The sequence below is a fragment of the Sminthopsis crassicaudata genome, chromosome 2 (assembly GCF_048593235.1).
Source record: "Sminthopsis crassicaudata isolate SCR6 chromosome 2, ASM4859323v1, whole genome shotgun sequence".
In the NCBI taxonomy this organism is placed as follows: Eukaryota; Metazoa; Chordata; class Mammalia; order Dasyuromorphia; family Dasyuridae; genus Sminthopsis; species Sminthopsis crassicaudata.
Genome location: NC_133618.1, coordinates 230333038 through 230357023, shown reverse-complemented (window position 1 = coordinate 230357023; position 23986 = coordinate 230333038). Strand labels below are relative to the sequence as shown.

General features: G+C 43.1%; 2 protein-coding genes across 2 annotated transcripts in view; one reads left to right on the top strand and one right to left on the bottom strand.

Moving 5' to 3' along the window:
• The window catches only part of STK4 (serine/threonine kinase 4), a 118135-nt gene extending 113449 nt beyond the window's left edge, over window positions 1-4686 (top strand). The window contains exon 11 of the mRNA XM_074288508.1: window positions 2775-4686. Coding sequence (XP_074144609.1) covers window positions 2775-2933 — 159 coding nt within the window. The 3' untranslated portion in view covers window positions 2934-4686. The remainder of the gene's footprint in view (window positions 1-2774) is intronic.
• Window positions 4687-6474: 1788 nt separating this feature from the next.
• On the bottom strand, window positions 6475-22055 carry KCNS1 (potassium voltage-gated channel modifier subfamily S member 1). Its single transcript, XM_074288503.1, has 3 exons — window positions 21817-22055; window positions 20170-21168; window positions 6475-11654 (listed from the first exon to the last, which is right to left on the bottom strand). The coding sequence occupies exons 2-3, from the start codon at window positions 21136-21138 to the stop codon at window positions 11196-11198; spliced, it is 1428 nt and encodes a 475-aa protein (XP_074144604.1). The 5' UTR covers window positions 21139-21168; window positions 21817-22055; the 3' UTR covers window positions 6475-11195.
• Between the last annotated feature and the right edge of the window lie 1931 nt (window positions 22056-23986).

Below are 23986 nucleotides of genomic sequence, written 5' to 3'. Positions count from 1 at the left end.
ATATTTACTAGCCAGGTCATTCTGGGCAAGATACCATCCCTCTCTTGATCTGGGCTTGGCATATTAATTCTGTCATTCTAGCAAAGTGATATGGCACAAATGTAAACAACTCTAATATAAAATAACAAAGTAAATGAGTAAGAAGGGTACAGGAGACTATGTGAGGTACAAAAGGAGAAAGAGAATTGTAGGGAAGGGTTCCTTGAAGAAGGTGCCATCTGAGTTGGGCTTTAAAGAATGGGAAGAATATAACCTGATTTTTCAAATACTTAAATCACATTCCTATTTACTATAATCATTCTCGTTTCTGCAAACAACCTCTTTCAACTCTTTATTGGGTGAGGAGTTGGGATCATATCATTTATATTTATCGGATGATGATTCAGATGAACTGACACAAACATCGCTGCCTTACAAGCTGTTCTTTCCCTCTCTATAAAATCCTAGATTCTTAGAAAGCAGTGTTAGAAAGGCCCTTAGTTTACGGATTACTTAATCCAGTCTTATTTTATAGAAAAATTCATAAAGGAAAAGTGACTTATTAGACTAGATTTCCAAAAATCCTTTCCAGCTTTATGATTCCATGACACTATAGTTTCTCTTTATCTCTCATTATACAGGATTGTAAGGGAAGACTTGTTACCATGAAAAAAAAAAAAAAATGGAGTCCAAGAACCAGAGTGAGCTTTCTGAATAATTGGCAAAAGCAAACATCTAGTTATTGTACAAAAGCAACATGAAGAAAGATGTGTCCCTTTTAAGAATATTATCTGCTGTTCAGTAAGTTAGCAGGATGCCAACCCCCATAATACTTTTCACCAGTGAGGGAATTAGAAGATCTTGAAACAAAACAGGACTTGATTAAGCCTATCTTACTTGGTACCCATTTCATCCATGCTGCAGTCATTCTGAGGACCACATACATCTTTTGTTAAATCTTCACTTAGTTCTGAATTCATGCGGGTAGCTCTGCTGTTATTTTGTCACCAGGTAATGTTAAGTCCCCTTCCTGTGCTGCACTCTGGTGAATTTGTCATCTTAATAAGTCCACTATTACCATCCAATTGGATTCTTTCCAGCTAACGGATCTCCTCATCTTCATTCTCTCTCCTATCTAATTTACAGAAGAATCAGTGTGGTATGCTGTATGTGGTAGAGCACATGATTTAGAGTCACAAAACTTGGATTCAAATTCAATTTCTTCTTATTACCTTTGTGTCCTTTGCATCCTACCAAACTTCTTTATGCACAGATTTGGGTATACCAATCCTGTGGTCAGAAACTTTCAATAGATTTATTTTGTCTGTGAATATCTTAAATTCTGTCCATAGAATTTAAGACCATTCATAATCTGGTTTCGCTATCCCTTTCCAGCTTTATCTCATACTATTTTTCTCAACTTCCCATTCTTTAAAGCCCAACTCAGATGCCACCTTCTTCAAGGAACCCTCCCTACAATTCTCTTTCTCCTTTTGCACCTCACATAGCCTCCTGTACCCTTCTTACTCATTTACTTTGTTATTTTATATTAAGAGTTGTTTACATCTGTGCCATATCACTTTGCTAGAATGACAGAATTAATATGCCAAGACTCAAGTTTTAACTAAACTTTGTTAAATCCTCTGATGCTTAGAACAGTGTTCTGCACATTTAGTAAATGTTTTGGGGTTTTAATTTAAGGGTAAGAAAAAAAAAAGGAGCCCACAAGTGTCAGAGATGGGGGAATCAGGCCTAGATCCTAGAATGGATGCAGCATCTTTCTTTAACTGGTCTTAGACTGCTTGTATAACAGGCCCCTTATCCCACTTTAAATTAATCATTCATCCAACATTTTGTTTTATTCTTGGTCAAATTTTTTGTTTTTATGTCACCTTCATTTCTCAGTAATATTCATCCCTCTTCTCTACAGTGAATCTTTCCTTGTAACAGCTTTTTTAAAGTTAAAAAAAAAAAAAGACACTTCAGCATAACTAAATTACACCAACTAAGTCTAACTATATAAGCATTATTTTACACCCACAGTCATTCATCTTTCCATAGGGGGAGTAGGAGTATGTATGATGTATTTTCCTGGGGCCAAGCTTCTTGGGCATTATAATTTGAGCTTTATTTTTTTCCTTTACATTTACATTGTTGTTGTCATTATATAGTTATTTTCCTCTTAAACATCGTTCTGCATTAATTCATGTAAATCTTTCCATGCTTCTCTGAGTTGTTTTCATATTCATTATTTCTTATGGCTGTAATTTTTAATACATTCATGTGACATATATGTGTAGAAAGGTATATGTGTGTATATTCCCTTTCATGTATCTACTTTGTTTTCAGTTCTTTATTACTATGACAAATGCTACTCTGAATATTTTTGAGGCTGTAAAACCTTTCCTTTTGTCATTGATATCTTTGGGGCATGTGCCTATTTGTAGAATCTCCAGATCTTGTCACTCTTCAGCTTAATCAAAAAAGTTCTATCTTTTTTCCACACCTCCATTCTTACAATCAAAAAAATATAGAGAAACATAAGGAGGTCTGTAATAACTTTATCTGATGGTGTTGAATCTAGCAGGGTAGTAAAACGGGAAGTGCAAGGCATGTATTTGAAGTCAGAAGACTTGGATTTGAACCACAGTATCCATGCTTACTAATCTGTGTAATCATAGACAAGTTATTTCTTCCTTTCTCTCAAATAAGTGTTTTGAATGAAAGAATATTTTTAGCTCCTTTTCAGATATAAATTCTGTGACTTCACGTAACTCTGTGTACTTCTCCCCTAGCTCAAGAGCTGGAGTGTAGAAGACCTTCAGAAGAGGCTATCTGCACTTGATCCCATGATGGAGCAGGAGATTGAAGAGATTCGGCAGAAGTACCAGTCCAAACGACAGCCAATTCTGGATGCTATTGAGGCTAAAAAACGGCGGCAGCAGAACTTCTGAGCAAATCCCAGCCTGGTGGCAGGACTGGTCTTGGTTCACTTCTTAAGGATGCTCTATTCTTAGCTTTCTACAAACCCTACAGGTTGCTCCATGTTGAGAGCAAAATAGAGGGACACATGGTTCTGCTCTTTCATGTTCCCATAAGCACCTTTGTGAACTTCAGAAATTCAAATGAGCATGAGGATCATTTGACAGTCAAGGCTCCTTTTTTATGTCCTATGTATTTAAAATAATGAGGGATCTTATTTCACAGGGTCCATGTTAAGCCTTTTTAAACTCACGGTTTTTAACTCAAGGAATAGGGAAATCCCTAGGCCAGCAAGAGTTGGAAATGTTTTGTTTTGTTTTTCCCCAAAAAGCTTTCAGTAGTTCTTGCTGGCAAATTTTTTAAAATATGTAAATTATAAATATGTCCACTCATCTTGTGGCACTGAACTATTGTACTTTTGGTACAGGTACAGCTTGCAATAGTTTAACTGTACCCTCTTATAACTATGGTACTGTAGAATGGGTTAGCAAGGGTCATTGAGAAAAAGAACAGAACTTGGGGGTCGGAGAGACTATTCTTTAATGGGGCCTTATGAAATTAATTTTCAGCCTAATCCCATTAGGGTGATTTGAGCCTGATGATCGCTTAGCACTTAACTATTTTCTGTTAATAAATAGTAAATCTTTGTTTACTATTTGAGCTCCAAGGAGAAAGTAACCTGCCTGATGGCACCTTCATTGCAGATGATTTTAAAGCTTGTCAACCACCAGCCTCTCCTTTGTCTGATCTTATCTCTGGATGCCCTTTAGACACTAGTGGCCAAATAGAAAAAGCCCTGATTTGGGTGGGATTGAGATATCAGAACCCTTAGATGTTTTTCTTGGCTCTGTGACTTTGGGCAAGTTATTGACCCTCTCTGAGCCTAAATATCCCCACTTGTAAAACAAGGAAGAATTTAGATGCTATGATTGCCACGGTCATCTTTGGCTCTTATAATCTTTGCTCTTTGCTCTTAAGATCCTCTAACCCTAAATATCCCATGACCCTCTCACTGTTGCCTCTGCACCAATCCATAATTGGTAATCAGATTTTTTTCTCCCTCTCACATATCCTCTCTTTGCCACTACTCTTCCCCACTCTCCTCAAAAAAGAAATTCATTGTTCTCATATAGGGAAAAAAGCACTGGATTGGGGGCTCCTCCCAGCTCTGATAACTTGATGTGTGACTTTTAGGCAAGTCACTTCTCTGAGCCTCAGTTTCCTCATCTGTAAAATGAGGTGGTTGGACCAGAGCTTAAGGTTCCTTCCAGTTGTGACATTCTTTGCTTCCGAATCCCCATGTTTAATTCATTAGCTACAAGAACATTGACCATAGCCTCTGTTTCAAGTGGCACATTGTCATATTGTTTTTATTTGTCTTTGGGTTATATGTTCAATTGTGGTTTAAGGGGAAAACATTTTTGCTTGCTTCCTTCTCTACAGCCAAGCAGGAAGGAAAAGCTCACACCATGAATGTGATATGCAAGCCCACAAAGTAGCTTTAACTTTTTCTACCAGAGGATTTTAACATCCATCTAAGTTCTGTCTTGAAATGTGCTGTTTTCATATCTGGTTGTACATAATAGGCCCAGGTCCCTTATCTGTATATGTGTGAAGCAGTTTGGGGGATCTTTGAAATCTAAGATGATTCTTTGATATTTGGATTGTTTTTCTTTATCCAGCACTGGCCTTATTTGTTTTAAATAAATTGTTCTGAAAACTACAGTTCTTGTCCCCTTTAGTTTCCTCATATGGCAGTGATGTAAAGTTCTGGCTTAGTAGATGGGTACTTCCAATTTGGGGCTAAGTGTTTGCATTTATCTTTGTTTTACTCTGTCACAAAGCATAGAATTTAGTGATAAGAGGTGAGAATTGAATAGAATCTTCACTGCTGTCAGTCTGCATAACTTTATTCAATGATTACTATGTATCAGTCACTGTGCTAAGCACTAGGGATATCAAGAATTGAAAAAATACTGTCCCTGAACTTAAGGAGCTCTCAGTCTAATGCAGACATGCAAATAACTTTGCCTATACAAGATACAGACAATATGAATGGGAGGCAATTTCAGAGTAATAGCAAGGGCTTCCTGCAGATTGTGGGGATAGAACTACTTCACTGCAACCTGGATGTGGATCCTCACTTCTCCCTGGCTGTACCAATGGAGCACAAACTCTTAAAAAGTCCTTCTAAGCACAAAAACTTTGGGCATAAGCCCATTGATGGCAGTTTCTGAGTTGCTATGTGACTGAAAAATGCACGCTGCAGTCAATATGGTGATTGATAAACTATCATCTAAGTCATAAAGGGATTGTCTTTGGACCATTGGATTCCATAGCCTGTCAAGGTAGTACCCACACTAATGAAATTTCCATTTCTTAAGACAGAAGCTTAACACACCCCAAAATTCACCAGGCAATCAAGAGATTTCCCTTTTAGATAAGTCTGGCTTCACTTGGAAATGGGAAAATGGGTGTTCTGAGGCAGAGGATGCTATAAGGGAACTGGATGCAGCAATGTGATACTCCCAGGAACAAAAAAATATCATAGGCTTGAAGCTAATGAATGTTTTCTTTTATTATTCACAGATCCCTTGCTCAGGGACCAAAGATCAAGTGGCTCTAAGCCTAGTGTCAGGGATTGGAAGATTAGAAATTAGTGAAAGAGGATAGCTCTTGGGCCAGGGCCTGGGGTCTTCTACATGAGAAGAATTTGAGTCTCACAACATTCCTGGGTGCTGCATGAATTCAATTAAAATCTAATTGGGAAATATTTCATGGAATAAATAAAAATCTAATAGTATAAAATAGTTTAGCAAAATATAATTCTTATATTCATTTTCTGGTTCTAGATTCCCTTGATGCCTTGATTGTAAGTAAAGCAGGGTATTGTGAAAGGAGCATTGGAATTGGCCTTTAAGAGGACCTGCACTCAGATTCCATTTCTGCCCCTTCCTGGCCATATGATAATGACGGAAGCAGGGGTGTACAGTCGAATCTTGGGAGCAAATCACAACTTCCCTGGGTGATCATCATTTTCTCATCTAAAATGAAGCAAATGGATTCTGTGAGCAGGGAAGCAGCTACACTGATGGTGAAATTCAATTTAAATATACTGGAGAGCTATTAGGTACAGATGAGGTTCTGCTTGATGATTGACATTGGATTTAGGAAGCTCACATTCTGGTGGGATGTTGTAGAAGGCAGGTAAGATGCGGCACATAGATATATATCATATGCTAATGTGTGAAAGGCAGAGTTGAGGTCTGAGGTGGGATTGGGGAAGGTTTTATGGAGGAGATATTTGAGTTGGACTTTAAAAATGAGTAGAAATCCAACAGGCAAAGAGAAAAAGGGTAGCATCCCAAGCCTAGGAGCAGCATGAACAAAAGAACAAAAGTGAGTCCAGCTCACTCCGCATTGCTCTCTCCTTCCCCTCTCCCCTTCTTCCCCCCCTCCCCTCCCCTGTAAAGTGGACTGTGAGACCCAGCCTTAGAGACAAAAGATCCCTGGGCTCAAGTGCTTCATTTGTATAATGCTTTTAATTGATTCAAGTTTTCACAGAAAGGGTTTGCTTCTATTGCCAAGACTAGAAGGCTCCTCCACAATATTATCCCTTTAGCAGCCCAGACTAGGATTTTCCAGCTTTCGGTTTTGTTCCTAGAATGAGAATGTCCCAAAACAAGCTGGCTCCTCTGGATGCCTTCAGGAGTCTGTCCTCTAGACCCTCAAGTATGTGCCTTGGTCCTAGGGACTGGGTACAGACTCCAAAGAATATTCATCCCAGGCAGCTCTTCCAAGTCTGGAGTCCCTGCACCCGTCTATGCATCTGTCCATGCATTCAGTTGTCTATTAGTAATAATGCTGTAGAGAACGATTGTAGAGAACAACTAAAAAAAAAATTCCATTTGATGCTCCCAACTGATAGGAAGGAGTATTTCCAAGAGCTTTGAACAGTTAGTTTGGAGACTTGATTTTCACTGTGGACCTTGTGAATGTGGGCAAATCACTTTCTCTTGCTAAACCTCAGTTTCCTTCTGTTTAAATGGGAATATACATGTACTATCTAAATTAATATTATGTGGAAATTATTTTGTAAAGTAGTACAGGAGTGTAAACCCTAAGGAAGATCTCAGAAGGCACCTCTCAATTATTTGCAAAGGGAAGGTAGGAAACTGCACTTAATGGATTCATTTTTCAATGACTCAGTTGGTTTTACTAAACATTTTTTTAAAGTTATTGATCATGAGGGAGAGGGTTTAGGGAGCGGGTAAAGAGATTGGAAAATGTAAGTGATGTTAAAAAATATTAACAAAAATTATTTTTAAAAATCTGAGTGGAAGCACTACTTCACAAATGGGGAAACTGAGGAGAAGCTGGCTCAAAGTCACCTAACACTGCAGACTGGGACTCAAACAAAGGCCCTCAGTATCCCCACCCACTATCTTTACTTTTTTCAGTTCAGCTAGGTGGCACAGTGGATTGAGCATTAGACCTGAGTTCAAATCCTACCTCAGACTCTTAATAGCTGCATGACTCTGGGCAAGTCATTTTACCCATTTGATTCAGCTTTCTCATCTGTAAAATGGGGATAATAGTTAATGGCACCTATCTCCCAGGTTGGTTGTGTGGATCAAATGAAATAATAATTGTAAATTGCCTAGGACATTACATGGCACATGGTAAGTACTATATATCAGTCTAAAAGACAGGCAGCCCTTCCATTCTGGAGTTTCTGCATCCATAATTTTACATTAAGTAGTCCCAAAGAGATCATAAAAAAGAAAAAAAGGACCTACATGTGCAAAAATATTCATAGCAGCCTTTCTCGTGGTGGCAAAGAATCAAAAATTGAGGGAATGCCCATTAATTGGGAAATGATTGAACAAGCTGTGGTATATTAATGTAACGGAATATTAATAAGAAATGATGAACAAGCAGATTTCAGAAAAACCTGGAAAGATTTGTATGAACTGATGCAAAATGTAATGGGAAGAATCAGGAAAACATATACACAAGTGTCAGCAACATTGTGTAATGATCAATATGATTGACTCAGCTCTTCTCATCAACACAATGATCCACGACAAAGACAAAAGGACTCACAATAAAGTCCATAATAGATAAAGAACTGATGGTCTCAAGAGTGCAGATCAAATCATATTTTTTTCACTTTATTATGTTTTTTTCCCTTCTGATCTGCTGCTGCTTTTACAACTTTTAACTAACATGGAAATATGTTTTACATAATAGTACATGAATAAAGATCTCAAATTGCCTATCATCTTCAGGATGAGGGGAGGAAAGGAGGAAAATTTGAAACTCAAAATCTTGTAAAAATGAATGCTAAAAATTTTCTAATATACACCAGGGGAAAAAATACTATCAAATGTCAAAACAAACAAACAAACAAAAAAAAAAAAAACACAGAAAAGATAGATACTAGGAACATGAAAAGACTAGGCACCAGTGCCTAACAGATTGCTTAAGGGAACTGAAAATGTTTAGCCTGAAGAGACAAGATGGGAACATGATCTCTGTCTTCAAGTATCTGTAAGATTGTCATGAGAAGATACCTATTTAACCCCAGAGGGAAGAATAAGAACCAGCAAAATGAATTTACAGGGAGGGAGATTTTAACTTACTTAATGGAAAGAATAACTTCCTAACAAATAAATCTTGTAATGATGGCTTCTGATCACTTGACATAATGTAAAAAATGGAAGACTGCCTACCAGAAATTCTGTAGAGGAAATTCTTGGGCACAATGGGGCAATTTAACAATTGTAGTTTAGCCTTCTGAAATGGGCCTTGTGTCTGTGTTATCCTATTTCTTGTGCTAATGGTAATTGGGAGTGACACACTAGGCTGGGCTTTAGGTGGTGGGAAGAAAGAGACCAATTATATGGGAATGGAGATACAGTAACAAGAGATGAACAGATGAGGGTGAGAGAAAAGATTAGAGACAAGCTTGACTGTGGCAAAACTGACTTGTTTTCACAGTTGGAAGAAGAAGCCTAAAGGCCTGAGGCTTTAGGGTAGATGTGTAAAGACCAGATAATAGTGCTTGCAGTTAGAATTATCTGACATGTCTAGTACTTCATAATTACAAAGTACTTTATAAATTATCTTCTTAATTGATATCTCAAAAGTTCTGTGGAGGTATGATTACTGCCATTTTAAAAGAGGAAACCGAACTAAAGGGTATTAACTTGCCCTAAATCATACAATTAACATTAGCCAAGACTTGGATCCAGCTCACATATATCAGCAACATTGTGCGAAGATCAACCACGACTGACAGGTCTTCTCATCAACACAATGATCCATGACGAGTACAAAGGACACAAAAGAAAACGCAATCCATAACTAGTCCAGGCCGCCTTCATCTACCACGTCATGATTTATGGCCCCATTTGCAGCGTGGGGGCTGACCACAAAGAAGTTGTTTCACTCAGACTTAAGGGATGGTTGCAGATGGTGCCTGGCCTATAAGGATGCTTATAAGAGAGCAGAAGCAAAAGCAGAAGGAAGACTTGGCTAATGAACCCCCAAGCTCAGACCAGGAAAGCTGGCAGGGGTAAACTCCTTTCACTCAGCAAGCAATAGCATTGACTCAAGAAGGGCCAAGGTCTGACAGCCCTAAAATTGCTGAAGGATAAGATCATAGGAACACAGAACTGAAAGCGACCTTAGAACATACTAGAGGTTAAATAGATTTTAGATACCATCTAGTCCAACCCTCTCTTTTTTATAAATAGGTAAGTGGGCTGAAAAAGCAAAATGAGGGGCCAAAGTAAGACAGGGAATACATAGAGATTCAAAACCAGATCCTTTCCTTTCAAATCCAAAGTCCTTCCTCACTCCCTCAAGCTTCTCATTTTGATGCCATGGCTGCTCCAGTCTGGAGACAAGGTGATTTAAACTCTAAAACTGGGTAGGACCTAATTGGTCAGATACCCCCAAACAAACACTGTCCCAAAAGAGAGGGCAGGGAGCTCATGGGGAGCAATCAAGCCTTGTTGAGGAGCTCAAAGGCAGGTCTGAGTATGAGTGGGCAGGGAAGGATGTGCACAATTGTGAAATCTGGCCAAAAGGAGGATAGTGGGAGACACAAGTCCTACCTTTTGAAGGGCTGGCTCAGCTCAGCCCAAGAATCATGATGCTTCAGCTCACTTAGGAAGTGAGGAGAAGGGAGTCCTACATAGAACCACGCTGAGGCTAAAAGCGAATTTCAGAGCTGGGAGGACGTCAGAATACATACTTAAGATGACAGTCCAATCCATATCTAAGAAGTAATCCCCACTTGGCCCATTGGTACTTATTCTACTTTTCCTTGAAGTCCTCCAAAGAGGGAAGTGCTCAAAGCAGCCCATTCCATCTCTAATGGTTAAGTTTTTCCTTCAAACAAATTTGTTTGCTTCTTTTTCAACTTCCACTCACTGCTCTTTAACTCTATCCTCTAGGACCAAATAGGCTATTCCTGTTCCACATGACAGCCCTTCAAATACATGAAGTCAGTTATCCTCTCCCTCCCCAGGCCTTTTCTTTTCCAGGTCAAATATCACCAGTTCCTTCAATAACAGAAGGCCTTTCATATCCTGGTGCCATCCTCTTAGATCAAAGGAAAGCAGCCCTGTCCCGTAAACCTGATGCTTTCAGTCTCTGAAATAAAGACTATCTTCCCATACTTTACCCAGTTCCACTGGGAATTTCCACTTTATGGTTCAGCCATAAAATATTTCCTCTATACTTTCCTGTTCTTTCTGGGTACCATGGTGGAAGCTACTCTGAAAAGCAGTTGGAGGCCTCTATGGATTTTTAGAAGAAAAGGGAGAGTTCTCAGCTCTTCCTTCACTGATTGTAGGCTTTCCCCCTGAATATTCCTTGGGTGAGGAAGGAGATGATCCTTTCCCACTCCAGGGCTCCAGAACCACTTGGGAAGGGGTATCTCCATGTTTTCAGCTTTTGGCCACTTTTAGCCAGATGGATGTGAGCAGCTGAAGGGCAGAAAGGACATATCCATGGACCTTAATTTTCATAGATTTGAGAAGACATCTGGAAAAAGTGGAAAAAATAATGAAAGTGTAATCAGAAGACCTGGGATTCTAATCCTGGCTCTGCTGTTTGTCAGGGCAAATCATTTAACCCGTGGATCTCAATCTTCTCATCTGCAACTGAAGACTAGATGGTGTCTAAGGTCCCTCCCACTTCTAAGTCCCATGACCTACGACCTACGACATGCGGGCCACATCTGACGCTCGGGGCCTGGGCTCTGGGAAGTTCCCCTCCTGAGATGTCTCATTGGAAGTCTGAGAAGTACCCTCTTCGGTACCGGAGGCATCCACGGAGAGGCCGGCCTCCTGCTGGTCACTGTTTCGCACGGCTGCCTCCAGGGCTTTCTGGCGTCGGTAGAAGTGGGAGAATTTGTTGAAGATGATGGTGATAGGGAGAGCCACCACCAGGATGCCCCCCAGAATGCAGCCCGAGGCGGCCAGCTTGCCTGCCACAGTCACGGGCACCACATCCCCGTAGCCCACAGTTGTCATGCTCACTGTGCCCCACCACCAGCAGGCTGGGATCGTGTCAAAGCCCACATCTTCCTCCTTCTCAGCTGTGTAGGCCACACCAGAGAACACGGACACTCCCACAGCCAGGTACAGGAGCAGGATGCCTACCTCCCGGTAGCTATGCTGCAAGAGAAAGCAAAGACATTGAACACTTTTCTATAACCCTCTCTTCTTCTCCAGATCTCCCAGCTTCACCGATCACATGTTGGGTAACCTTTCACCCATTCCTTTCCCTTTCTGGTCCTGTAAAATAACCTGTAAAATAAAAAGAGTTTTACCTAAATGATCTCTAAATTCTCTTCTAGCTCCTTCAACATTCTCTGTCTTAATGTCCTCCTGGCTCTGACATTCTATGAATTCTTACCTCGTATCTTCAAGTCTTTTCTTGGTTCCCACCTCCCTTCACAAAGAAGAAATCAGGATAGAAGTCTGAGACCCCCTGAAGTCTAGACTAGACTTTCATCTGTCTTAGAGGAGATAATTGACACCTGTGACTAAAGGCTTGCTCCTCGATCAATAATCTTCTCTCCTCTTTGGAGCCATCAGTGTCTGCCTGCCTTGGCTCTCTGCCTGGCAGGAAGCAGATATTGCAGAGGGAGGGCCCAGGGCCTAAGAAACCCTTTTCTGAAGAGATAGAGAGCCCAGGATGTCCAGCTAGCAGATTTTCACAAAACTTGGCAACAGATTTTCCCAAGGTTTCCCCACCCTCCTGCTCAGAGGCGACCCAGGGAACCAGAATGTCACCAGCTAGCTGTGGGGCTTTGAACAAATCAGCTAATCTGGGAGCCTCAGTTTCTCTTTTGTAACCTGAGAAGACTGCACTAGAGCAACCTTATGTTCCTCTTTTACTCCTGTTTGAGTTTCCCAAATACTTGTTAAATACCTATCCATGTGTAAGCGACAGCTGCTAAGGAAACATTAAAAACAACAACCACCATCCACAGTTACTCCTGTCTCAAGGAGTTTACAATCTAATAAGAGGGAATAAAATTGTACACAAATAAGTATGAATAGGGGAAAAGGGGGAAGAGTTTAGATAAAGTGACAGATGAATAAGGAGAGATCACTTTCTGATTTAGGGGAACAGCTTTGACTCGTGGAGGCTCATAGGTTTATAGGTTTAGAACTAAATGGAGTCTTAGAAGTTATCTAGTTTCAAATCTTTTATTTCATTTTTCGTTTCACTTTGTTTTTTTTTTTTTGAAATTGGCAAACACAAATAAATCAAGCATTTCTCTATACATTATAGAACGAGAGAATTGTACATGAAACTGAGTTTCTATTATGAAAAGCTTGCCTTTTTAAATAGATGATAAATTCAACAGGAAACTTCCTAAGATGCCCCGTTTATCGGAGACTTCTCTGGCTCTTCTTCTGTTTTCTGTTCTTTTTCTGAGAAGGGGATGGGGGGAGAAAGAAACCTTTTCCTTATCTCCTCTCTTCCTCCTACCTTTCTCCCCAGAGGAGTCCTTCCAGATTTGACATTCTTTGTGAAGAAGAGGTAGGGAGATAATAGTGCCAGAGCCTAGGCCAAAAGGTGCAGTGAGGAGCCAACCAGAATGACCAGTTAGCACACAGAAGACCATGAGACCCAAAAGGGAATCAAGGTTAGAAATGTTAGGAGACATGTGTATTTCTCAAAGTGCACAGAACTACTATAAAGAACCGGCCACTAGGTGGTGCCGTATTGCATAGACTACTGACCTTGGCAGGGAGACACATTTTCCTGAGTTCAGATTTGACATGACATTTTGCAGGTGTGACCTTGGACAAGTCACTTAAACCCGTGTGCCTGTTTCCTCCCCATAACATAAGCTAGAAAAGGAAAGGACAAACCTCTCCAGTATCTTTGTCAAGAAAACCCTAAGGTCAAAAGTCAGACATCAACAGTACAACTGTAAAGAACACTCCTCTTTATGGTTTTTCACAATAATTCTGGTCAGTAGAGGATTGTTATCTATAGCATTATGCACGCTAGTAACTTATAGCTCTGAAACTTAACGGGTCATCTTCCATGCATTTTTCTCTTTGATATCTTCAGCATCTAGAAATGTATGGTGACTAGAATGTCAGGGATGAAAAGTCCCTCCATTCTATGGAGAAAAGCACTGAGTCATTACCACAGAGTAAAAATTGTTCAGGAGTCAAAGGCCTTCAGCTGTCAGACACAGAGCACGGCTGGGCCTTGAGTTCGAACATGGCCTCAACTTTGTAGCTGTGTGGACAAGCTGGACAAGTCACTTAAACTTTGCCTTAGTTTTACTGTAAAGAGGGTGTGAAAATAGTACCTAGCTCCCAGAGTTGTTATATTAGGTGAAATGATATCTGGAGAGTACTTAGCACAGGGCTCGGTACATAACACCCCCTAATAAATAAATGCTTGGTGCCTTCCTTCTTTCCTTTTCTATCACTCACTCTGTGTAAACTAACCCTTTCCCTTCTTTTGACTTTGGTTATCTCATATGTAAAATGAGACTGGACTAGATGATCTTTAAGGTTCCTTCTGACTCTAAATTCATGCTCTGAGGAAGTCCAGAGAAGTCCATTGGTAGGTACAAGGTCAGACAGCAAGGTAGGCTCTTAGCTTAGGCCAGAAATCCCAAACCAGATAATCAAACAAGATCTATCTATTTATTTATTTATTTGTTTGTTTGTTTATGTGGGGATTTTTTTGGACTAGGTGAAAGAGGAGATTCTTTGTTTCAATTGCTACTTACTAAATCACTTAATCACTTAATGGGGACAATCTCAGTCAAACAGACCTGTTGAAGTCGTTAGCTTAAAAAGGCCAATGCATCCAGGGCCATCTCCTGTTGTCCTGATCTATATCTGACCCCTGGACACAGATGGCACAGGAGGGGAAACTGAGGCTGGTGACCTTGAACAGCCCTCCCTCACTGAAATCCAATTCACTTGCATGTTATGGCATCACCTCCCTGATGTCATAATCCTCTTCATGAATGAAGAACTAATAACTCAGTAGAAGCAGTTCCAAACACACACTAAGAGGGGATGGTACTTTTACACAGTCCTGTTTGTTGTCTCCTCCATTCAATTATGAGCTTCTTCAAGGCAGGAGCTATCTTTGTTTCTTTTTAAAAATATTATATTTATTTGTTTGTTTTTTCAATAGTATTTTATTTTTCCAAATACATGTAAAGGTAGTTTTCAACATTCAATTTTGTAAGACTTGGTATTCCAATTTTTTCCCCTTCTTTATTTCCCTCCCCAAGACAGCAAGACCTATATCAGAATATAGGTTAAACATGTTTTTTGGCTCTTTTTTGGTATCCCTAGTTGTTAGGACAGTAGTTGGCACATAATAGGTGCTTTAAAAAACTTTTTGATCATCAGTCTCTGTCCCCCTTTCCTTTGTACTTTCCTTCCCAAACCCCAAAATCCAGCCTCTGTTTCCTATTCCTTTCTTCTCCTTTTCCTCCTCATCAAAGCCCAGTTATAGATTAAAGGAGAAAGAAGGTAGGGAGTGTCAGCTACTTTATCGGGTGTACTGATAAATAAATTCTCTAGACAGATGAGTTCACATTCTGGCTCTGACACTTAGTCAGCTATGTACCTATGGATAAAGTACTTTTGCTTTATGGCCTCAGTTTCCTCATCTATAAAAGTAGATGCACTATCTTCCATAGAAGACTTTTGTGAAAGGAACATTTTGCAAAACTCAATGCAGCTTTGTATAATGAGTAGGAAGAACAATGGGTTTGTCATTGCAGGATAATGGGTGAGAGTCCCATCACTAATTTCTAGCCAAGTTAGGCTGAGCAAATCATTGTTTATTTTTCCACATGTTTTCTCCTCCTTAGGGAAGGGCTAGATGGTAATTCCATCAGGCCCCTAACAACCAGATTCTCTAGGTTTACTGACCCAGAAGCCATAATCAGCTTCACTTCTTGCTAATGTTAAACAAAATGGTCTTACCTTATCATAGGACTCTTTGAAAATAGGAACCTGAGTGAACTGGTACTTTCACATAGCATATCACCTTAACCTCTTTCTCTCCCAATCTCTGTGAATCAAAATTGTCTTTTTCTGGAGTGAAAATCCCATTTCCATATTAACACTGCTCTTTCATCTCCATGCATCTTAGTCCCCTCTCCTTCCCCCCATCTTGAGTTTTCCCATTTTCCTCTAATCCTCCACCTTCTATTTTGCCTTTTACATCCCCTCTTCTAAATTTCTTTCATCTTCAATCTTGTCCTCTCATGCATTATCCATTTTTAAATCACGGAAACCTTACATTGCTGCCTCCAAGATACTGCCTCCCAGGTCACTCTCCAGTACTGAAAGAACCTTCTCACACACCCCCAATGAAATGAGCAAATAGGAGTGAGTATGTAACAGGCAGCTAGGTGGTACAGTGGATAGAGTGCCTGGCCTGAGCTCAGATCTGGCCTCAAATACTTATTAGCTATGAGATTTTGGACAGTCTCTAATCTCAATTTTCTCATCTGTAAAATGGAGATAATAACAGCACTACCTCATATAGTTAAACTGTTGTGAGGATCAAATGAGATAATAATTATAAATGCTTAACACAGTGCCTGGCATGTAGTAAGCACTATATAAATATTAGTTATTATTATTCTTTGCTTTTAACTGATCCTTCCAGACCTTCTATCTGTTGCTATCACATAGTAACTTCTCCTCATTTGAAGTCCAATGGCCTATAGCATGAATTTCAAATCCTTATTGCAGTTATACAACTTTGCTCTAGTAATTCTCCTTTTCAAGATGCTCAGTACTTGGCTCAAAATCTTTTCCATTCCAACTCTTGTCCTTATATATGAGTCTTGAAAAAATGCTATCATATCCTCTCAAACTTTCTGGACACTAATCAATTTCCCCATTTTTCCATGACCAACTCCTTCATTCCACCTCAATATACACATAATCACATCATTACTCTTGTCATCACTTTTAAATAGGCTGCCTCATAATCTTGAATTGTGAAATTCTTCTCTTTAACCATAACCCCCTCTTTCCATCTCACCCTTTATCTGACTTTTCCTAAGGCTTTTCTTCCTTCTCACTGTCATCTACTCACTCTCTCAGTCCATTGCTTTTGCTCTAGCCTCATAGTCTTAACTCTGATTAATAAGGTCTACCCTGTCTAAGGTTCTCTTCCCTGGAATGCCTTGTCCTTTGACCTGCTCATGCCTTGCTGGTTCCATCTTAGGTTGCTCATATCGATTTTCTATTTTGCTGATCATAAGTGGAGTAAGTCACAAAACTAGGCTGCCTGGGACCACTACAGATGGGCTTTTACTGCTGCATGGCAATTCTCTGCCTCCTCTTCTCACCCCACATTGACTACCACATTCTCTGTAATGTTTATCACACTCTGTTTGATTCAAATTTTATCTATTGCAGTTCTTCACACTACCTCTCTCCCTTTCTCTGAACAAAAGATTATATACTTCTTGCTTCACTAAGGAAATAGAGATCATACATATCCTCTTCCCCTACAGCACATGTCAAAAGCCTTCCTTATCATTTCCCATTCTTTTTTCCTTTCCTTCAGCCTTTAATAGAGAAGTCACCATTTTCCTTGCCACAGAAAATACCTCTACTTAGACTTTTTATTCCACCTTCTATCTGCTCCAGAAGTTTATTCTTTCTTTTATCCCTTTTCTCTCTCATTTTATTTTATTTATTTATCTATTTAAAATGAAATACAAAGTAAGAAAAAACAAAGAAAAAATAGAAAAAGAAAGACAGAAAAAGGAAAATAAACAAAACATTATTATGTGCCCAGCAGAACATTAGAGAGAATTATAATATATGTAACAGTAAATTTTCATCTCAAGAAAGCATATATAAAAATAGAAGACATATTTATTTCCATCTTTGCTTTCTTGTAGGTTATTCTTTTGTTCTCTGCTGTGTACACTTGTTACTATATTCTTTTTTTCTCTTTTCATTCCCCACACTTTCTCAAGCAGATTAGTTACGCAGATATGTGTGTGTTTGTATGTTCACATCCCCTGCATATATCTATACATACACATACATACACTACATGCAAACATAAACACACATACAATACTAATATGGCTGACATAATATAGATTTCTCTCTTGAGTGAATCTTTAAGTCTGACTTTGTCTGAGAGCAAGGATTACTAGCCCTACCAATAAATTCTACTCCTTATCCTTGTTAATGTGTTTATGTATATTTCCTATTTCCTATCCCAGCTAACTCTTTTACTTCAGTTCTATTCCTTATCTTGCCTTACAATTACTTAATTTCCCCCTCCCACGGATCTCTCTCATCTTCTCCCCCTCCCCCTCTCCTTCCCCATTTATCCCATTCCCATTAATCTACACACTTTATCCCACTCGTTAATATAAACACCCCACTGTACTCTACATTATCCTGTGCTACCCTTTTCTCCCTCTTTTTCCCTCTCATTTTCAGTCTCTTTCTTTTTTTTTAAATTTTATAAGTTTTTTTGACAGTATATATGCACGAGTAATTTTTTTTATAACATTATCCCTTGTATTCATTTTTCCAAATTATCCCCTCCCTCCCTCTACTCCCTCCCCTTGATGACAGGCAATCCCATTCAGTCTCTCTTTCCACAGTGCCTAGCAGATGTTAAAGAAATGCTTCTTTTCATTCTCTATTCTTTTCTTTCCCTGTTGCCCTGGAAATATGCCCACTTTTCCCCTTCTTTTAAAAAAAATCTTCACTTGACCCTGCCATCCCCTCAAGTTATCATTTTGTTTCACTCTTCCTAAAAAAAACCTAACAAGGCAGCTAAATAGTACACTGATAGAGTCTGGAGCAAGGATGGCTTGAGTCCAATTGTGGCCTCAGATACTTACTAGCTGTGTGACTTGGGGCAAATCATTTAACCCTGTCTACCTCAGTTTCCTGATCTGTAAAATGAGCGGACAAGGAAATGGCGAACCACTCCAGTATCTTTTTCACATGGGATCACAAAGAGTCAAACATGACTGAAATGACTGAACAACAACAACCTCCCTCCCCAAAACAGGGACTGGACCTCTGATTTCACTGGCATAGGGAACACCCACATGAGGAAACTCACTATATCAACACAGGTAAATGACCTCTGCAACTCACCTTGGCGATTTGCACAGAACACTGACATATACAGTGACTTGCACGATGTTGCACAGATAGTAGGCGGCAAATTTGGGGCTTAAACCCAAGGTCTTCCTGGCTTCAAGGCTGGCTTTTGATCCAACATACTGTGACTGCCTTTGCACCAGATCTGAAATCCTAAGCACCTCTGTGCACTAGATCTGCTCCTTTACCTCTCACTTCACCAATTTCCAGCCACCTGGATTTTGGCTCTTTTTCTCAACCAAAGGAAACTGCCCTCTTCCAGTTGACCAGTGACTTCTTAATTCTTTTTTTTAGTAAGATAATCAGGGTTCCATGACTTTTGCCCAGGATCACACAGCTAGTGTCAAGTGTTTGAGGCTGAATTTGAACTCGGTCCTGTACCGTCTCTGATGCCCTGGCTTCTTAAATAAGAATGGCATAGTCCTTTTCTAGAAGGCAGTTTTCCCTGACCATTTCCTCTTCCTAAATATTCTCTTCTGTTTTTTGTTTGTTTTTAGTTGTTGTTATTCATCTGCTTTTTGGCCTCACTGCCCCTCCTCATTAGGACATTTCCTCCCTCCTAACCATGGGTTTCTCTTTCCCAGATTCTCTGTGGTCTCAACTAACCCTAGAATTCTAGCGTATCCTTGAGCAGACCGCCCTCCGATTCCCGTTCTCACCGCTCTCTCTAGCCTGCCTCACAAGTTCTTGTTGGGCTTCCCCCCTTGGATGCTCATTGGCGGTTCAAGTTTAGCGTGTCCGTAAGGAAGCCCTCTTTGCTCCGTCTACTGCGTCACCACAACCTTGCACATTCCAGCCTCGGATGCCGCTTCCAGCTAGAGCTGTCTCTTGGGCCTCCTAAGTTGTCAGTACTCTTTCCTCCCTCTCCTAATGTACCCTGCTATATAGCCCAGGGTGGGGCAGCCGGGCAGCCAAGAAGACCTGAGTTCGAATGAGGACTTGGCCGCTTACTGCATGTATAATCTTAGGCAAATCACGTGATCCTGTTTCCTCGTCTGTAAGACAGCTGGAGTAAAAAACGGCAAGCCCCTTTATCTTCGCCCAAAACAGAAAAACCTGAAGGGGTCGGGAGGAGTCAGACTGAAACGCCTCAACAACAATATGCCCCAATATAAATAAAGTGAGCTCCTTGAAGGCAGGGGCCTGCAGTCTTGGTTTCCTGACCTGGAGGCTACTTCCGGCCCGCCTCTGGGACGAGCTCGCCGCGGGGCCCTGAGTGAGCGGTTCCCAATGCTTCCAGCTGCCGAAGCCTTAAGCTATCGAGGTTATTCAGCAGCTTGGGCAGAGGAAGTTTCCTCATCTGGGAGCCCCCTATCGGTGAAACTACGGTACGAGATCACGGGACCTTTTTATTCCACGTTATGTTTAGCACATCGCACGTAGGACTATTCGATGGTTGAGTTAGGTTCCTAAGATTATTTCTAGTGCTAAACAACTCTAGGGACGGCCCAAAAGCGCGGGGCGGAGGCTCAGACGCGGGACGTCACCCCGCGGCGCGGCAGGGCTGCGGCACACCAGGCCTTACCTTCAGGGTGGCCCCCAGCGAGCGGAGCCCGGTGGAGTGGCGGGCCAGCTTGAGCACCCGGAAGATGCGCATGAGCCGGAAGACCTGCACCACCTTGCCCATGCTGCCCAGCTTCGAGGAGCGGCCCAGCAGGACGCTCACCAGCAGCGTCAGGTAGAAAGGCAGCACAGAGACAATGTCGATGAGGTTGAGCGGATGCCGGAAGAAGCGCGGCAGGCTCGGGGCCAGCAGCAGGCGGGAGGCCACCTCGAAGCTGAACCAGGCGATGCAGAAGTACTCGAGGCGCAGCAGGAGGGGGTGCGCCACGGCCACGTCGTCGTCCTCGTGGTCCTGGTACTCGGGCAGGCTGTGGATGCACATGGCCGCAATGGAGACGAGCACGACGCCGATGGAGACGCAGCTGAAGAGCTTGCTGGGCAGGGAGTAGCCGGGGTTCTCCATGGTGAGCCAGAGGCGCTTCCGCAGCTGGCCGCAGCGCACGGCGCGGTAGCGCTGCAGGTCCTGGTTGAAATCGGAGATCTCGTCCGGGGACGTGTCCACGCTGCTCACGTCGCTCTCCTCGTCCCAGCTGCGCCTGTGGCGCTCGAGGCGCCGCTCGTGGTAGCGGCCGCTGCAGCAGGCGGCCAGGAAGCAGTCGCCCAGCCCCCAGTACTCGGCCTCCTGGCCGAAGGCGAAGACGCACAGCTCCTCCAGCACGTGCAGCCGGCCGGTGCGGTAGAAGTGCAGCAGGCACAGGAAGAAGCCCGGGTGCCGGTCGAAGTAAAACTCTCGCTTGCTCGGGTCATAGTCGTCGCACAGCTGTCGGGCTTGCTCCTCGGAAGCCGCGGCCTGCAGGCGGCCCAGGCGCGTGTCGGGAAACTGCGCCAGCGCCCGCGGGCTCAGCCGGCGCCGCACGCCGCCCACGTTCACATTGAGGGCCTCCCCGGGCAAGCCCGGCCTCCACAGGCCGCCGGGAGAGGCGCTGACCATGGTGGCTCCCGAACGTCCTGCCGCGTGCGCCTGCAGACAGAGGGGAGAGAAAGACAAAGCTGCGTCGGGGGGAGGGGGGGGAGGAGGCCGGGGACGCGGCGAGGCCGGCACTCCTGACCCCGGGGGCTTTTCCCCAACCCCACCCCCATCCCAGAAACAACCTCGCACCGCTTTGGACAGCGGCCCCCAGCTGCCTACATCCCCGCACGGGGCTGTGGGACCTAGCACGAAGCAGGACCTCCAAAGTGCACTTGTCCGACTCTCAAGTGCCCAGAGTTCCGGAAGGCTGTCTAAGGTCACATTAACAGTGTCAGAGCCGCGGATTCCAAATCTAGTGCTCCGCAGTCAGGTGGAAGCTGCCAGCGGGCGGGAAGCAGGGCTCCCGCGGTGACAGAGGTCGGGAGGCCGCGGCGTCCCTCACTCTTCCCTCACCTAGAAGTCTCCGCGACTTTCTCCAAAGTCAGGGACTTTCAGAGCCGGAACGAACCCCAGAGAATCAAACTTCCCACGGCGGCCCGGCCACTCCCCCCTCCGGGCGCTGCACCTGTGCCGTCGGGGAGTTCTCTGTAGCGCGCCCCAGACTTCGGTCTGCGCTCCCCTGCACCCTGCGCCCACGGGAGACACCCAGCCTGGGCTAGGCCGCTCCCCGGTGCGGCCCCGGTCGCCCGCGCTCCTTACCGCTGTCCAAACCGGAGCACGCGCCTCAGCGCCTCGCCCTTGACATTGGGACTTCCCCAGAGCAGCTTGCGGCGCCCTCCGCTTTGGCTGGTCCGAGACGCTTAGCCCGGCCCCGGCGCCCTGCTTACTGGTGCTCTCCGCGAGGGAGGGCGCCCGGCTTTGCAGGGGGAGATGGGGTGCCCCGCGCCTCCGTGCGCGCTCCGGCTGGGGCTGCTTCAGTCTTTTCCCTGGGTTGAGCGGATCCCGAGCCCCGCCTACCCAAGCGGGGAAGCCAGGCTCGCCTTCTTAATGGACTCTCGGGCCGCTGCGTAAACCGCCCCCCTTCGGTTCCCCCCCCCCCCCAGTCTCCCGGGCCGGGCAGCTAGGAGGGAAAGCGGAGTGGGAGGGGAAGGGCAGTCCGCGCCGGCCGCATCGATCGCTGCTGGTTAAGGAGCTGCGGGGGAAGGAAGGGATGACAGGAGGGAGGCAGGCGGCTTCTATTTCTGATTTGGCCGGGGCTGAGAGGAGCCCTGGCTTCAGGGGGATGGTCACTTTGACCAGCACCTCCTGCCTAATGCCTGTGACCGGGACATCCGATCGTCAGGGACCCCTTAGGTCCAGTATTCAAGGCAGATTCCCCCTAATACAGAGCCTTGTCCTGGGGCTGGAAAAGCCGGCCAAAGCGCCCTCCTAACGTGGGTGAGGCTCCGGCAGGCCCGGAACACACTCTGTACCCTCCACGGGAGAACAACAGCACACTTCTATAGCTTGTTACAGTGTACAAAGCACTTTTCTTGCAAAAGCCCCGGGAGGTAAGTAGTGCAAGTATTTTTATCCCCATTTTACAGATAACAGGAAACAGACTTGGAGAGGAAGTGGCTTTGTCAGGGTCACACGGTTAGTCAGGTAAAGAACGGCCTCCCGAGCCCCGAGCTCATCCACTGCAGTGGCCAACTTTGCAGAGACCCTAACAGCTCTACCATCCCGAGCTAAACATAGCGCGAATTCCGCCGTTTGAAAACTGCCTGTTCATATCCGCTGACCATTTTATCCATTAGGGAATGACCTCTTGTTCTTATGAATTTGAATCAGTTCCATATATATCTTGGATATAAAACCTTTAGCAGAGAAACTTGTTACAAAGAGTAACATTCCCCCCCCCCAAGTGTTCTCCTAATGCGACTGCACTGGTTTTGTTTCTCAAAAACTCCAACTTTATATAATAGAATCCGTACATTTTGTCTTCTGTGATCCTCGCTGTTCCTTGTTTAGTTATGAATTCTTCCTCCTTTCTTAGATCCAAAAGGTAATTTCTTCTTCCTTGATATGGTTTGTTTATAATGTCACCTTTTAGGTCTAAACCACAAATGCGTCTGAAGAGACATCTGAGGAAGAATGATGTGAATTGTGAAAATTCACAGGAGAACCCAAGGAATACCTCCTCATAGAATAAAATCTTTTCTGTACAAGACACTAGGTTATGCACTGGAGATAAAGAAGAAAATAGTCTCTTCCTCCTAAGAGCTTATATAAGAGCATATAGAAGAGAAATAGATAAAAGGTACTTTGAAGAGGAGGACACTAATCCTTGGGGCGATTGGGAGGAAACAAAGAATTGTAAAAATTGGAAGGAAATTTGCGCAAAGTTCAGGGAATAGCAAATAAGTCAGTTTGGTTGGAATGTAGAGAGCATGAAAGAGAGTAATGGGAAATGAGTTTGGAAAGGTAGGATGGGGCCACTGTGTGCAAGACTTGGGATGCAATGCTGAGTAATTCCTATTCTATCCTAAGTTATAGAACCACAAGGATTTTTGAGCAGGAATGTGACACTGACTTGTGTTTTGGGAATGTCAGTTTGGCAGCTAAGAAGAACAATTAGGAAGCTCCTGCAACCTCCGCCCCAGGTTACTCCCATCTTCTGCACTCCAACTCACGTGCTGCTAAATGGGGCAGAAGGAAGTTGCAAGACTCTGCCTACTATGTACATTATAAATGTATGTAATCCGAGTTCAATAGGACCTTCATTGCAGCAAAGCAATCCTGGCATTTTTCTGTGTCATTATTGACATTTTCGACAAAAGCTTATCCAAACCTCTTCTCTCTTCAAACTCTCCATCTTTCTACCTCTCTTAACTTCCTATCTTATGAGAAAAATGTTTCTTTTCTTCATTTAAAAACCCCTTAATATCTC